General features: G+C 44.6%; 1 protein-coding gene across 1 annotated transcript in view; it reads left to right on the top strand.

The window, feature by feature from the left end:
• The first annotated feature begins 437 nt into the window (after window positions 1–437).
• Window positions 438–17,476, top strand: part of LOC133140358 (protein unc-13 homolog B-like) — a 150,389-nt gene continuing 133,350 nt past the window's right edge. Inside the window, exon 1 of the mRNA XM_061260257.1 lies at window positions 438–516. Within this exon, the coding sequence (XP_061116241.1) occupies window positions 495–516 (22 nt within the window). The 5' untranslated portion in view covers window positions 438–494. The remainder of the gene's footprint in view (window positions 517–17,476) is intronic.

The following is a 17,476-nucleotide window of genomic DNA, read 5'->3' as shown; positions in this document are numbered from 1 at the left end:
TTCTCAGTTTTATTTGTAACTGGTACAAAATTCCGCTTAAATCGTACACTTGACAGCTGATCCCCGTGCGTCACCACCTGTTAACTGGTCTAGCTCCTCAACTTGTTTCCTCTATTTTAACGACACCTTATCACCCATTGGTCAGGTTAATCCCCGAAACCGCCCATTTAATGGATTGAGTTCTCCTAATGGCTGCCCTGCGCGTCAATTACGCCAATCCCGAATTCATCCTTCGGGCAATATGCACCTCAGGAGGTGAATCCCGGTGTTTTTTTACCATGGCGCTTCAGTATAACGAGCAGTCGCTCTCAAGTCTTATGATTGAATTGCATAGTGGTGTAATTGCAGAATGTAACTCTTCGCTTGAAATAAACTAGTGCAAACGCCAACACCCACTGGCTGCGATGCGACTGGAGAGTGGAGTACATGCCGCTTGAAGCGCTTCGCCTAAATTGAACTCCGAGGATTTTCTGTGCCACGGGCAAAGCTTGGAGATGTCTCTACTTTGCGTGCGAGGTGAGTTGCCTCTCCTGTACTTTAATGTGCATTTGTAGGCGTTTGTCAAATTCATGGAAACTCCTTTGCTGCTTAAAAATGTGACTGAAGTCTTCAAGCTTTTTACTAGTTTGCCAGACAAGCGCGATGTCCAGATTGAACTTTTGCTCAAATTATTTATCGCAGGAAGCGTTGAAACTTGAAGCTGCCATATATTAATTTGACATGCTGAATAAGGTTTTTTCTAAATCTTTCATTTTGGTAGGGTTATAGCGAGCATCATAACATATTAGCCCACATATATGAAACGTTCATTGGAATACCAGCTGTTTGACGATTACATGCACACCTTTTTGGCATTGCCCGGAGGTTTGATGAACAGTAGTTTAAATGACGATGACTTTGCTTGGCAAACAAAAACAGTAGATTTGCAACTGGTTTGCTCGATTTCAAATTATTTGTCAGTCACATTGACCACAAGTGTATGGCACAGTGAATGAGTGCATCAACTCATTTTGGATTGTGGGACGCTTTAATTAATGTGAAACAATGTACTGTTATTTCTACGACTTTGAAGTGCAGCAGTTGTCTCACAGTCATAGTTTGTAAACCCAACGATTGTTTTAAAATGATAATATTTGGGTAGATGCCTACCCACATTTTTGTCAGCGAGTTTGACGCCCTCACCAAGTCCTATATTTCTGGCGCAATGGGTGCGGGTTATTGAAAAACTGGGAATATGGAATACTTCCGAAAAGATAAATGGTGTTACTTTGCTCATATTAGACAGCTTACTTTTAAAAAATAAAGATTTATTTCATTGCAGTCTACATTTAATGTCCCAGATGAATGATATCGGAGCGGTAACCTACCGGTGCCTTCACGCAGATTTTCATGAAGCATGAAGAATAAACTAAACTATGCACATAGGCAATTCCTGAGAGGAATGAATGTTTAAACTCAGTTTCAACGACTGATCTGCGATATAAAAAAGAGTTTGAAAGTGGCTGCATTTTGGAAACTGGGGAACACGATGGTTCTGCGTTAGATAAAGGCTACATGCATCTTTTCTTGAATTGCGGAACATATACTAGCCTACCCTCATTCCTCGTTCCTTTCAATGTTCCGTCCCTGGGGGCTACAATATAGCTGCCACGCGAAGCAACGCGGATAGCACTTAGAAAGAATCTGCTCAAATTCCAGCGTGAAGTGCTGCTGGCATTTCCTGCGGGGGAGACTGTAGGCTATTCCTAATGGGCCGTCCACGGAGATGAGATGAGTCCCGATGCTCACTTGAAGCACCGGTCATGTTAAGACGAATGTTATGATTATGGCAGGAGCCCTTAACAAGAAGTGCCTTTACAGCACCATCCAACTTCAATTGCTCCTTGTATTTAAACACGAGAGGTTACCCGGCTGTATACGTTTTATTAACGTTCGAGAGATATATTTTTTATTTTTTTGTTTGTTTGTTTTTTTTGCATGCAAAAAGTTGCGCCTTTGCTCCGTTTAATTAAACAAACCAACTGAACACAATAAGTGAGCAAATTAAAACTGGATCATTGAGATTAAGCTGTTGGAATGCTCTCTTGATTAGCCTATATTTATAGCTTTCAAAGCATAAAGTAGAGCATTCCTGCAAATGTGCTGGCATTTGGTAAATCTTGTCTGTTGACTCTTATGCCCAGAAGACTGGCACTGAAATCCACGAAGCTGAGCTGCCAAGTGTGACATCATTCCTCCTCTATCTGTTTGGTCTGAAGCGTATCTCTTGGGCAGAAATGCCCGGGAATCCTCTGGTCCAGATGTTTTCTGGTTAAGGCCGGTCAGATGGAATGGGATTCTGTTTTGTTCCAGTGTTCCAGTTCCAGATGTGGAATTGGGGTGAAGCCGCTTGATTGATTCTTAGATGAAATCCTGTACCGCTTGATTGATTCATAGGTGCAACACTGCCTTTTGTACAATTGACCAAGAAGATACACAATACTACCCAAGCCTGTTTCTGGAGATTTCACTTCAACTCCAAAAAGGCACACCTCATTCAGCAGCTAGAGATCTCTTTGAATTGGTAATTTGTAGACTCAGGTATGTCAAATTATTTACCTTCAAACCACATTTTGTTGGCTATGCATGCTGTAAAAAAATTAAACTCCCACATTGATTATTGTGCTACATTTCGAATGATTACATAAAAGAAGTTTAAAAAATCTTAAAGACAGATGACTCAATATTCTCCAAATTGGCGAAAGTGTGGACACCTGGCCATTTGGTGGATAATGAAGAATTAAACGAAAAAAGAAAACTAGCAGCCAAACCTGCATAGTTAGCATGGTTAATAAGTTATAATATGAAATAATTATGTGTTTAGTAACCTTAATTGAGAAAGAGATTGGCAATAACAAAAAAAAAAATCCACCTGATTTAGTAATCCTGCTTTGTGATACAGGACCCAGGGGTGAGTTTAAGAACCACTGATGTAAGGTACATCTGCTGGGAAAGTAGGTGTGATGTAATGGGTCTTAGTCTATCCTCTTCAGCAGGGATACCAGACACCTTATGCTGAAAAACACCTTATGCTGGTTTTGATGCATTTCAGCAGCACTTAAGCAAGCCATTGATTGGGGCTAAATGATCCACACACTTAGGTTTCACACAGCTGTGTAGATGCTGTCTCCCCCAGGACTTAAGTTTCACACCGCTGTCTTAGAGTATGAACGGTTTAGTCCTGTTGTAAGGAGCATCTGCCCAGCACATCGATAGTACAGTGAAATATGTCTGAATGCGTTCTGTGTGGTGGTTTAGTGCGAGGAGCTTATTTCATCTGCATCTGTGTTCTCAATGGCACATATCAAAACCAGGTCGGCTATTTCATTTTCTCATGCGCAGTCATAGCTGCAGCTGTGGAGTTTTTTTAACAAAATGTCAAAAAAAAAAAAAAAAAAAAACCCCACAGGGCTTTTTAGAAAGTCTGCACAAAAGCAGTCATGAGTACCTTGTTGAGATTCTGTCTACTCTTGGTGTACATTATCTCTGCGAGGGACCTACCAATGTTTGAGACCGCAGCTGGAAACCCATTTCTCACTTTCTGTTTCTGACCATTTGTACCACTTGTAAGTTTCTTCCTAATTAAAATTGATGGCTAGACATGAGAATGGAGGAGGGAAAAAAACCAAGCCGTACAGAATGAAATCAGCAACAAATACATGGACATGACTCATTTTCCTCCTGGCTTCTCACCAAATGAAATTGTGCTTTTTATGGGTCATTAGTGGAGAAAATGAATCTATTATAAATCTACTGGAACTGGAACCAGCCTGTCCAAAAATAAAAATATCCATACGTGCCAGTTTTGTCTATAGATGGAAACTGGAGGGAAGAGATGGTGAACAGGGGTTTCTTATCAGTGTTGCGAAAAATCTTGAGGAGAGAAAATGTCTTTGGGGCAAAAAACAACATTCATCCATTTTACTGTCAAGCCTCTCCGATGCACATGTTACTATAGCAGAGGTGTCCAATCATATCCTGGAATGGCTGGACTGTTGTGCGTTACCTACAGTGGCACTATACATTAATCAGCAAATTTGGGTTTTTAATCAAGAGCACGATTCGTTGAATCCATAATGTAAATCAGGGCTGCCCAACCCTGTTCCTGAAGATCTAATGTCCTGTAGATTTTAACTCCAGCCTGAACCAACCATACCTCATTCATTCAACAAGTAGAGATCTTGTTGAGCTGCTAATTAGTAGTAGTAGTAGTAGTAGCAGTAGTAGTAGCAGTAGTAGTAGTAGCAGTAGTAGTGCCAAATTAGAGTTGATATGAAAACCCTCAGGATGGTAGATTTACAGGAATAATAAATGTATGGACCTTTGGAAACTAACAACATATATTCCATTGAAAATTGTCTTTAATTCTATGAAAGCGTGAGTAAATTGTGTGTTTGTATACGGTAACGTATTGCAAGATTTTTGATATTGATCGTTTGTTTTATTTAAATACATTGGATCCTGTTCTGTAAGTGTCCTCTGTCTAAGAGCAACAGGAAGTGAGATATTATGTTCGACTGAGTGGTTTGGCCTGTTTGTATGAACCCAGCTGATAGCAGTTGCCTGGTTTGCCATGTAAACATAGCTTGCTGTAATCTTCCTCATCCTCGCCTTCCCTGGAGGACTGCATACCCCTCAGGCAGATTCCTGACACTGGGAGAAATGGCTGAATTTCTCCCTCATCAGCGATGACAAGAACAAATCTGTGGCAAAGACAAATAATTGAGTAGCCACTGCCTTTCCCCATTAATTGGGAGTTTATTCTGCTTTGTGCCTTTGTGCCAGAAACAAATCTTATCTTTGCTCTATGATGGCAAACTGCTGTTTTTATTGGCAGAAAAGTCTTCTTGGGCTTATTAGGGTGCAACATCCAACTCCTGCGATCTCCTGCCTTAGTCTTAGGGGACTCCTTTAACAAGGGGGTCCTCAGGTTACAGTTAAAATGTCAATATTGATTTCTGTTTCAAGCATTAACATAGGCCAGCCGACAGCTTTCTGAATGTAGCTGGTTAGTGAGTGAGGGGGATTATTGAACTGTATGCTTTATCACAGAGCTGTCCAATCTCATCCAAAAAGGGCTGGTATGGATGCAGGTTTTTGTTTTAGCCCACCAATAAGACACCTGATTGTACTTTTCACGGTCTTGATTGAAGACGGAGTCGTAGAGCAGATAACCTACCCCCACACACCGGCCCTTTACAGATTGGACGCATCCTTTAGCATATACTTCAAAGAGAGTGTAAAAAAAACAAACAATGCAGTCCTGATGATTCTCTGGAGGTGTAGGTGTAGGTGTGGATATGAATAGCTCCGCATCACCTCTTCTGTGGAAGTTGGAGGTGCGAGGTGGCGGGCCTGAAAGCCCAGATGCTGTCAGATTATGGATTTGCAGCCGGGAGTGGGGCCCGGTGCCTGTCGCCGTGACTGACGCCAGCTGTAATTTTGTCGCTGAAAGACTCTTTGTGTGTCTGTCAGAGGTGCGGCGTCGTGTGGCAGCCTCTTTCTCTGCGCTACTGTTGTATTTACATAGGCTCCGCCGGAGCATTATGGGTAGGATTGGGTTGTGGCTGAAGGGCGGTTTAGCCCTGGGATTCGTGTGTTGTGTTCCGAGGCCTAGCTCCTGTTATTCGTAATGTGGTGCTGCAGTGCTGGGAGTTCTGTCGTGGATGGGGCAGCAAAACCTGGAAATGTGCTCTTTTATTTGGTCTGGATGGAGAAAATATCGCATCAATGCTTGGTTGTTTAAAAAAACATGAAAAAGAGTTCTTTCTCCACAGACATACACAACACACGCCACACACACAGTGTTCTGAATAAAATAAATTATAATTTCAACTGTCTATGTCTATCTGTTATAGCTGGGTGCATTCTTGTTATTGGTTTTGGTTTTGGTGGTGCTACCTCAGAGAGCATGCTCTCAATCATAGCTCAGTGGGGGAGAGGCTGGTCAATGCTGCCTCGCAGTATAGTCTCTTAAACTGAAAATTTAATTGAAATCATTTTTTTAAAATTCCAGACAATAAAAAGTTGTGATAAGTCTCAGTCCGGTTCCAAATCTCGACTGTGCCCCTGCCAACTGTGACTGGCAGCCATATTGTTCTCATCTCATTGGGCTACAGAGCCTTCTCTGGCATTTTGAGTCACTGCGGTCTGCCTTCCCCAACTGATTCGTCCTGAATTGACAAGGTACAAAATAATAGTGAGAGTCTTTTGGATATTCACATTCAAACTTACCGGGGTTCCTGTCAGCGAAGCTTAATGCGAGCCCCATAACGGTTGGAGCCCTGTGCTGTCAATGGTTCAGCATGACAATATGATTGGTTGAATTCACCTACAGTGCCTGATGAAACGTGGTAGCCCAGCCCATTCTGGTGTTTATAAAGCCTCGCTCTCCTCGCGCTGCTGGTTGCCAGAGTTCTTAACGGTGTTCCTCTGCGGCTGTGCTGCGTCGCCTGTCCTGCCGTGCCAACTTTCCCGTCGGCCCGACAGCAGGAAATCCGCCCCCCTTCCGCAGGCCTGGCATCTGTCCAGCGACGGCCGTCCCAAATCATTCCATCCCTCACAATCTGGCCCAGACAGCCCTAAACCGCCTGCTGAGTGCTGCCCCCGGCGAAGCGGAACCGAACGTGGGCCCCACGCCCCGTGACTGTCAGAGGTGCGTCGGGAGGAACCCAGCGGCCGTCCCATTTGCGTAGACGTGCAGAGAGGAAGCGCGAGAAGCTTCGGCACACGCGCCTGCCCTGGTAAACCCGATACTTTTTGTCAAACAATGATGTCCTTTTCATCCAATACGTCCGTCTGTCTGACGTACCGAGACGCCACCAGTGTTAAACTTTCCACAAGTAATGAAAGGATGAAGTGAAACCAGAGGGAGAGAAACAAAATCAGATCACGTGTTACTGTGAGGAGATCTTGTTTAAGGGAAGGATAAGTGTGGGTGTAAATGGTTTCTGTGCTCCGCTCGCTTCTGGAATTGGGGTTGTGAATCTTCATTACGGCAGCAAAAGTGGGTATTGATCACACACGGGGTTGTGTTGTCCGCGGCCTTTGTGAGGCTGTGATAACTCGTTATATCTAAGTTTCTGCGCGCTTGCTCGTGTGAGTGTGGGCGTACCTCTGTGCAGCTTATTGCCGTAGCTGATGTTGAGAAACACTCGATCATCTGCAGAACATGCTTTTTGTATATTTCCTGAAGAAGGAAGGAACCAGCTTGTCAGCACTTTGTCGATTTCTGGAGAGCCGTCCAGAAAACAGACCCAAAGATATGGCTCTAGTGTGTAATTAAAATGGAATATTTCTGCATTATGAAGTCAAAACCTGAGATCACTGATGCAAAGCGTACCGATTCCTGCAATGTCTTACAGTGATCGCTGTGGGGACCGGCAGTAATATGTAATTGAAACGGGGTGTCTCGGTGGCGCAGCCTGTAGAGCACTGACCGCATGCGCATTGCGAGCTGCGATGTTGGCGGTTCGAATCCGACCGTCCGACATTTGTCGCATGTCTTCCCCTCTCTCTCGCTCCCATTCTTCCTGTCTCTCTATACTATATACTGTCCAATAAAGCTGAAAAAGGCCTAAAAAATATCTTAAAAAAAAAAAATGTAATTGAAACTAAGTACTTGTTGTGTTTGAAACACTTCTGTCTGCCTTGAGAGTGGTTTTGTGTTTCAAGAAAAAAGTATCATTGTTGCAAAGCGCAGCCCTTCTCTATTTTAGAGTGAGGTTAACTGACCTGTTATCTCTCATATAGTTTAAAACACATCTGCACTGAAACTGTCAAGTGGGTACAGGGAGTACTGCTGATGTATAAATTATTGCCGGTTTATTTAAACGATTGGTTATCTATTGATTCTGTTGAAGGATATCATGCTTTTCCCCTGACTGTCTGCCCAGCTTCTGATTAGCCTCATAAAGACATTTTTACCTGGCCTCTGTCACATCAAAGGTCAAAGGTCATGCAACCACTCCCTTCGGGCCAGTTTGTGAGGAGCCTGCTGGGTCATTGATTAGACACGCCTCAGAACTAAACCATTCCCTCCTCTCTGGCTGCAGAGACTGATCTGTTTCTATGGCTGTGACCCCCATCATACCATGAGCACAGCTATGCTGGTTTGTGGATATGCTTGACTGGGCAGCCCATGTTCATAGTTCTATTTCTATCACGTATTGATTTGCTTTTGAAAAAACTGATTCACCGTGCAGATGGTTAAATTTCAGAGAAAGAGAATTTTAAACAGTACGCTAGTAAGTAGTCCTCTAGGAAAAAAGTTTCATGCCACTGCCATATACTACCCGTTTTACTGCTGCTACGACTACTACTCTTGCCACTACTAGGGCTACTCCTACAGTGCTAATACACTATTAGCCAGACTGCAGAAACCAGGAGACTTTCAGGAGTTTGGAGAGTGAGAGATAGAGAGGGACAGAAAGGGAAGGCCGATTGAGAGAGATGGATAAATGGAGAGAGAGCGAGCGACAGAAGGAACAGACAGATTGAGAGAGTAATCCCCTGGCCATCTGCCGTTGTGGCAGGGTGTTTGTCTCCCGGTTGAACCTCCGCAGGCAGGCCGGGGCGGACAGCGAATATGCAGCAGGCCGTCCGGGCAACAGGAAACCCCCCCTCCTCGCTAGGTCACAGGATCATGTGACCTGGTCACATGACCCGCTCCTTGTCAGAGCTCAGCCTTCAGCAGTGGATGACAGAGGCAGGTGACAGTGAGGAGTTAAGTGACAGTCTTTTCATTGTCTCCTACATCAAGCACCGTCTCCTTAACGCTGCCATCTACTTCTCTTTCCCTTCTAAATGAGGTGTTGTGAACCTGCTGTGCCTGGATCCCTTGATTTATTAGGCTAATAAGTCATAATCCTGGTGACACATTACTGTACTTTGATGCATGTCGCCTCACAGCGATGTTAGATGTTTGAATCCTTGCCAGGGTCTTTATGTGTGGAGTTTGGGAGTAGTTCTCTCTGTGACTGCATTGTTTTCCTCAAGGTACTCCAATTTTCCGGACTACACTGTTTTCTCCCACAGTCCAAGCTCATGCAGGTTGGGCTAATTGGAGACTCTACATTTTTTTGCAGAATATTTTGACCGTCAAGGTATTTATATGTATTTCAGAGAGTTTAGAAGATGTGATATTTAAATTATAGGTTTTCCCAACCAACTTTCACACAGACTTACTTCACTTCAAACATTCTGAATGGGCAGTACTGGAACAATTTTCTTGTTAATTTCAGCACATTTCTTTTTTTTTTAGGAGGAGGAAAACAATTTTAATGATGACTACTGTACAGGTATTGTAGGCAAGCCCTGAGTGGGAATCGAACCTCATTAAAATCCATCAAATGGAGTTTCCTTTTATATGTTTATTTCTTACTGTCGAGGCTTCTGTTTCATTATCTTGTGCTAAAATACAGGCATCGTGACACGGTGGATGCCTAATCACTGTCCCTCCCCGTGTTTGCTGTGAAAGGATGTCACCGATCTGAAGTGCCTTGTGTTTCTCCACGGGCCTATAATTAGTGAAGCTGATTCATTTGATTTTTGGCTGCAAGTCATGGGCCAACACAATGGAGAAGTTGCTGTCCGTCTCGCTAATTGTTCACTGAGAACCTCGGTGTATATGGGTCACAAATTCCAGTGCCAGCCCTGCTATAATGGTTTCCATGGCTATATCAGTTACAGTGGGTGTTGTGCTCACCTTGTCATAGACCATATTATTGTAAACAGTATTATTCTGACCCCCAGAACGGTGAGTGTGGCAACCTGTCCGTAGTGTATTCCTGCCTTTTGCCCAGTGCATGCTGGGATAAGCTCCAGCACCCACCGTGACCCTGACCAGCAACAAGCCAGCATAGATAATGGATGGATGGATGGTGGACAGTGATTGATTTGTATAGTGAATTTGTCACAGAAGGCAGTGTCACCCAGGTGTGGTGAGAGGTAATATTTTGTCATTTTCAAAGGCAGAGCTGGTAGCTCAGGATATTTTGGTCCAGTCTGTCTGAATTAAATGGGGAGCTTTTGCAGGTGGTGCATTTTTGTGATCTAATCCTCCAGATTCTGAGAGAATTGTTTTTTCCGGCGGTTGATAACATTTTTATTTTCCTTTTTTTCTGGTGCTGTTGCTTAATTAGAATATCATAATGGCGAACTGAAGTTGATGTGGACGCGTGTGTGGACGTGTCCCCGTTAGCCCCAGTGCAGCATGGGAGCTGTCCAGGGTTCTGAAACTAGGGTTGCCAGATGTGCTCCCACCCTGGCTGCAGTGTGTGTGTGCAGTGTGTGTGGGGGTGGTTTGTTTTGGGAGTGGGGCATGTGACTGTGGATGTGTGGAACTGAAGGTGGATTTGGAGATGAGGAGACAGACAGTGTTTAGAGATAATGGAGTAACAATATATTTGGACCCATATGTACGCATATACCCATATATAAGTGGCACTATGATTGTGAGGGCTTCCCAACCCTGTCCCTGGAGATCTACTGTCCTGTAGGTATTCACTCCAACCCTAACAAAGCACCCCTCATTCAACAGTTAGAAATACCTCCTTGAGCTACTAATTGATAGAATCAGGGGAGCTAAATTAGGGTTGAAATGAAAATATACAAGGCGGTAGATCTCCAGGAACAGAGATGGGCAGCCCTGGTGTAGTTGTTTCATAACGTTCATAGGAATCGCATACAGTATGTGTGTGAAATAGTCACTTGGAGTAATGAGCTCCATCAAAGTGCCTTTGAAGCACCCCCTACTGCCCCACAAAGGTCTCCTCCACCTGTAACTGCGGGTAGGACCTCAGCGCCACCTGCCCTCAGCCTAGCACGTGGAGGTGTGAAAATATCAGGCTGTGTCTGAATTTGTTTGTTAAAAAACTAAAATGAAGAAGTGATTCTGCATGCAAAGCCCCCAATCCTCGCTGGACCTCAGAGGGCGTCCTCAGCACTGCTTGCCTCGAGTGTTTTCACTCCTCGCTGGCCATAATGAGGCGCTAATTAAGAGCCGAGCGGAACTGGCCAGAAACCGGCCCGGCTTTGATTAGGAGTGCTGACCTGGTACCCCCCCCCCACTGGCCCTTCACACCATATCTGGAGGGTCCCATTCGTCCTGCTGACTGGAGCACGCCTCCAGTGTCCTTCCCCCCCAACCTCTACCCCCTACCCGGGTTGTTAGAAGACGGTCTTAATTAGTTCCTAGATGAGGGGCAGCCAGTGACTACGCATGGGGCTGGTTATATATTTTATTATTTATTAATCAGGTCTCTGTATCGCTGCTACTTCATTTCCCATTGACAGGCTTTCACGTAAAGTTAGCGTTAGCCCAAACCTGATTTGTCAGGGGTCTCCACGAAAAATCCTTTCATTTTGGACTATCCAATCATATTAGTCGGTTCCTCTCATTGCTGCGGTAGCCTCAGTTCCATAGCCCGGTGACGTCATCGCCTTTTATGTTCCATGAGAGAGCACTGTGGTCTTTTCCTGGTTTTGTATTTCATGAGAAGAGCACTGTCTTTTGGGGGGTGATAAATGCATCGTAAAAATAAAAGGGTGAGGTGGGGGAATGTAGGGTAGTGTAATACTCCCCAGCTCAGGCCACTCCACATTTCTATTTGGCCATTTTAGTGGATAAAAATAGAGCATGATCTGCTGTGTCTAACCTCTTTGTCTGGTCCCTGTGGTGTTTTTGTGGTGCTGTAGTGTTGACTAATCTCCTGCCACCGCTGTGTCCAAAAACAGAAACAAGCCAGAGCCTCAGGACAGTGTCTTCATGTGACAGTTCGAAATACGCCAAATACCTTCTTTCAACACACCCAACCCTTTACCGGATATATTGATGTATCTGTGTCTATCTTTCCGTCTGTTTCTCTGACAGCACCTCTCTATCTCCCTTTACCTTTAACCTTTTACCTCTATCTACATCTTTCAGTCTATCAACTATATCTTCATGAATTTATACATGCATCTTTCTACTCTGCCTGTCATCTTACGGTCTATAAATAGGTTTGCTCATTTAGTTGCATCATGGATAATTGCACTCTGTGTTGTTTCACTGTACTGAACAGGCTGTGCTCAAAATTGCTTTAAAAAAACTTTACGTCTGTTACATGCAGTCACTGCTTAAGTGCATAACAGCTGAATAGGACAGCAGTTTGAAGTTGTCAGAAGAGAAGAGACTGTGGTGATTTTTATTATCCTAAAACATATGCTAATCTAGATAGCTGAGGCGTTCATTTTCCTAAAAGCTCATTTGTGTCATTTCTGGTGATAAAATTAGGAGCTTAAAAAGTGTACATCTGTCGAAAACCTCCTGTGATGATAGCAAAGTTTTTGTGGGGAACATTTTTAAATGCCTTCTCTTAGTTTAAATGCTGTATTTGTACATTCTAATCACAATTTTTGATGTAAATTATAATTTAACCCAATTACCATTTATTGCAAAGACTGTGATTAGAATTTACAAATACTGCATAAAAATTATAAGAAGGTGGATTTTCTTAAAAGCTCATTTGCGTCATTCTTGGTGGTAAAAACAGGAGCTTAAAAAGTGTATATCTGTTGAACATCTCCTCTGATGATAGCAAAGTTTTTGGGGGAACATATTCAAATTCACCTCACCTTAATTTATATGCAGTATTTGTAAATTCTAATCATACTCTTTGAAGTGAATTGGAGCCTAATTGCTTTAACTGTTGTTGATTGTAAAATGCAGGAAAGTTTACACAGGCTGGGATTCAATCAAAATTTCCCCTGGTCTTTCACTTATGATTAAATCAATTTGTTGATTTTGTTGTCCATAGACACAGTTCATTGAGTTTAGTAATAACTAATTTAACAAGTGTTTTGTGAGTATGCAAGCAAAACTTGCAATGTAATCGTACGTTCAGGACAAATGTAGATTTTTCAGGCTAGATTAGTGACATGGCTGCATTATTTTTAATGTACTACTCTCTGTCAAACAGCCAGACATGAATAGATTTTGAGGTTGAGTCAAAGTCAAATTGGTTCTTCAGAGAAATAACTAATTTGGTGTAAAAACAGCCGGACAGGGTCAAAGGGGCTGGCAGTGTCAGAGGACTGGCTGGTGATTGGTTCATTTTCAGTCCTTTCCTTACATTGCGCTGACATAATCAGCTGGTGATCCAGGACTTCCTGGTTCTCATACAGATAATTTCATTGGAGCAATTGATTGTGCGAGGAAGTAGAAAACACCTGGGCCAATCAGCTGCTCCAGATCTCTTGGGAGTATCCATCTACATGGCAAGGAGTGGGTGGTTAAAAGTGGCCAGTTTCAAGAATTTCACTGCTTTCTAAAGAGTTTGGAGCAGTGGTCCTCAGTCCTGGCCACTGTTGCTTTTCGTTTTTTCCATAAGATCAGCAACCAATTCAGACCTGAGAAACCAGATGACCTGGGTTGCAGTAACTGTGGAATCAAGCGTTAACAGATCAATTGCTGTGCAGCTCAAGCGCTCAGTAACAACGAAAGCCAGCAGACTCTGCTGCTCTCCAGGACCAGGCGTGAGGAGCGCAGGTTTGGAGTATTCAAATGGTCTATTAACCCAGGTTTGAATGTGACGGCGGATCCCTTGGGAGTCGGTCTCCTGCGAACCTTTTAAAAGGGGCTGGAAGCCCCAGAGGCCGGGTCCCAAAAGGACTGATCCTCTGTCAGCCCTGATTAGACCGAAGCCTTGAGTGCCCTGCCGGCTGCACGGAGACCGCTCCCCCCGTCGCTGACAGCATTAGGGCCGGATTATCCCGCGGGAAGCCCTTGATTCTCCACACAACCTCTGTTCACCTGTGCTATCTCCCAGCAGTCCCTGCAATGCCAGCTCCGACGGTTTCACGCGCTTTCGTTTACGCTGCTCGCCCCTTGTTCTCCCTGGGGGAATCATTTGAGTGCTTTCTCCAGGTGTTTGCTTGTCACACAAATCACTGTTCATTGACCGTGGCAATGACAATAGCAATTAGCTGAATGGTTTGCTGCTAACCTTTGATGCTATCACTGCAATCCAATTTTTTTCCAATATTGTTCATTTATTTAGTGAGCGAGTAAGTAAGAAGAGAGGGAGTGAGAGAAAGAAAGGGCGCGAGAGGAAGAATGGGAGATAAGAGTGAAATTTGAAACTCCCTCAGTTCTTCCTTTCTCCCATAACAAACGCTATCCTCTGTACCCTGCACCCTGCGCTCCGTACCCTGCCTTCTATTCTCTGTACCCTGCGCTCTGTGCACTGTGCACTGTGCTCTGTACCCTGTGCACTGTACCCTATTCTCTGTACCCTGCGCTCTGTGCACTGTGCACTGTGCTCTGTACCCTGTGCACTGTACCCTATTCTCTGTAGCCTGCGCTCTGTTCCCTGTGCTCTGTACCCTGTGCTCTGTGCACTGCGCTCTGTAGCCTGCTCTCCGTACCCTATTCTCTGTACCCTGTGCTCTGTAGCCTGTGCTCTGTGCACTGTGCTCTGTACCCTATGCTCTGTAGCCTGCGCTCTGTACCCTATTCTCTGTACCCTGTGCTCTGTAGCCTGCGCTCTGTACCCTGTGCTCTGTAGCCTGTGCTCTGTGCACTGTGCTCTGTACCCTGTGCTCTGTAGCCTGCGCTCTGTACCCTATTCCCTGTACCCTGTGCTCTGTAGCCTGTGCTCTGTGCACTGTGCTCTGTAGCCTGCACCCTGTGCACTGTGCTCTGCAACCTGTGCCCTGCACAGAACTGAAGTTTGGGAAGGGCACAGAGAGAGAGACCTCTCATTCCCTTAATGATGAGTCTCACTCTATTATTTACCACCCTCACACAGCTATAAATATCCTGGAGCTGGGCACAGGAAAAGCCTGTTTTCTGGGAAGCCAGGTGGGAGCAGATCTAATCTGGATATAATTATTTGCTTTGCAGACATCCCCATTCGAGACGACCAAATTCACATTTTTGTTTATACAGCTGGATATTTATTAAAGCAGTTTGGGTTTGAGTGCCTGAGTTACCGGTGTGTAGAACCTGCAGCCTTGGGACTAAAGCTGAGATGTTTGACCAGTATGATTACCCAGAATCCACTCCCCTCTCATTTCTTAACAACCACATTGACTGGCCGTCTATGTGTGTCTGCTTGTGTGTATATATATACGTGTCCATGTGAATGTGTGTGTGTGTGGATCTGTGTGACTGTGTTTGTGTGTTGGATGATAAGATTATTTCAGCCTCTTTGCCTACGTTCCACTTCTGCTCAATTAAGTCTCATTAAAACACATTGGATTGCGGCATTGGATCTGCAAGTTCAGCTGACACATAGCTGTGCATTGCATTCTCAGAGGGGCAGCCTGCTTTGTTCCAATGTTTGTGGTCCCTTTGACGGGGAAAATAACCATTTCCAGAGGTATGTAAATGGTACAGCTGCAGCTACAGACCAGCTGTGTGCCGCCCACCCCCGTCCTCCCTGTGAGAGGGGCGGCTTTGGCTGACAGCGCCAACTGGGCAAGGGGAGACCAGAACCCAAAAAATAAATAGATAAATAAATGCAAATGAATAAAGAAATAAAAACCAGGCACCGCCGTCTTCGTCACAGAATGGCTCTGACGCAGGCTTCATCTGGGAGTTTGATAAAGCGCCCAGGCCGAGGTGCCGGAGAAAAATAAAAAGGAGAGTCTTTAAAAAGGTCCAGGAACAATGATGTACTTCATCCCCACAAGGTCCTCCAGTATCCCGCTGAAAAGGGCCGGGGACAGCTTCTCAAACCCTGCAGGGTTGCAATAGAAAAGCGAGAAAAAGAGAGCGAGGGAAGGAGAGAGCGACAGAAAGATAGGAGAGGTAAAAAGGAGGGGGGCGGGTTGGTAGGCAGGGTGACGTGCTTTGAAAGTGGGGTCAGGAGTGAACAATGAAGTCGGGAAATGGTGGCAGATGGAGAGACTGAAAACCGGACGACAACAATGAAGGGAATTTAAGGTGCCAAAGAAGGGCAAGTGTGCTTATCACACACATTACCCATAACGCACCTGTGCCAGAAGGGGAAACCTGTGGGTTTACATGGTGACATTCTTCTCTGGATTGTATAAACCCAGTTCCTGAACACAAAGTACTACTATGTACAAAGGTACACAATCGGTGTTTGATCATAGAGCTCGAGATTGCTCTTGATTGGCACAGAACACAGTTTCTGTTGGCTGTTTGACATTATTGGCTGAGCGCTTTGACTCAACTGATTCTCTTGCTAATAAACAGGGGATGACACAATGTTGTGCCTGGAAGTAATTAGCTTTTCTCCCGATCAATATAATAGACTGATGGCCTTTGCTGGGCAAATGTAGATGGTGGATGCACGTTGCTGTGTTTTTTCTACCACTGTGTTGAGGAGGAATCTTATACTTGATCTTATTCTTGTGGGATTATCTGGGGGGTCTGAACTGCCACAGGATGAACTAATCACCTCCCTGCTGTCCTGAGGTTGGCCCTGGGCCAACAGGAGCTCTGGCTCCCGGCTGGACTCCTTCCAGCCCGGCACGTGGAGCCTGCAATTAGCCCAGTTACACTTCACCTGCTTCACTGTTCACTGGGACTGTGTGCATGCTTACCTGCGTGCATCGGAGTATGTGTGTGTGCGTGTGAATGTGTCTGCATGTATGCTTGCGATTGTGTGTGTTGCTGTGCATGTGTGCAATCTTGCTTGTGAATGTGTGAGTTTGTGTCTATGTGTGCATTCTTTCTTGTGACTGTGTGTGCATGCAAGCTTGCATGTGAGTGTGTATGCACATCATGTTTGCATGTTGTGCATGTGAGTGTGTGTGCATGCTTACTTCCATCAAAGCTGGGATGCAAGCTTGCGCTTGTGTGTGCATATATGTGTGTGCAACCCTTAGTAAATCCACCCGGGTGCACCTGCATGCACGTGCAGACTTGCATGTGAATGCACGTTCAACTGCACACGCCAGGAGATTTAAATTTCTTTATTAAGGTTTCATAAATTCCCCCAACACCTCCACCATCACTGGCCTTCCTGACCTGACCAGGGCCACACATTTCCACACATTTCCACACATTTCCACAAGACTCCCTTCAGTAACTGTCTTTAGCTCGGTTTAGAGAACTCAGCCAGTCAGCTCTCCTTGAAGTGGAAAATAGTTTCTTATTTATATATTTTTGCCTAAATCCCCTTGTTAGTGATGGCATAATTATGTGCTTCGGTTGGATTTGCACTGAAGGTATTCAGATTAATTCCTTTGGCTGCAAGCCTTGTTCATTAAGGAGTGTGGCACATGGCCACCTTGTTTTCATGCAGGTATGCTACTATATGCAAAAAGTGGAGATGAGCTTTTATTATTTCATATAATATCATACAAGTAGAACCAATCAAACTGTGAAGGGAATAAACTAACACTTGCAAGTGAGAGTTAAGGAAAGATGGCGATTGAAATGGTCCTTGAGCGTCCATTGGATGGAGAGCCTGATGATGGTCAA

The sequence above is a fragment of the Conger conger genome, chromosome 11, assembly GCF_963514075.1.
Source record: "Conger conger chromosome 11, fConCon1.1, whole genome shotgun sequence".
Lineage (NCBI taxonomy): Eukaryota > Metazoa > Chordata > Actinopteri > Anguilliformes > Congridae > Conger > Conger conger.
This window is presented reverse-complemented; position numbering and strand designations above follow the sequence as displayed.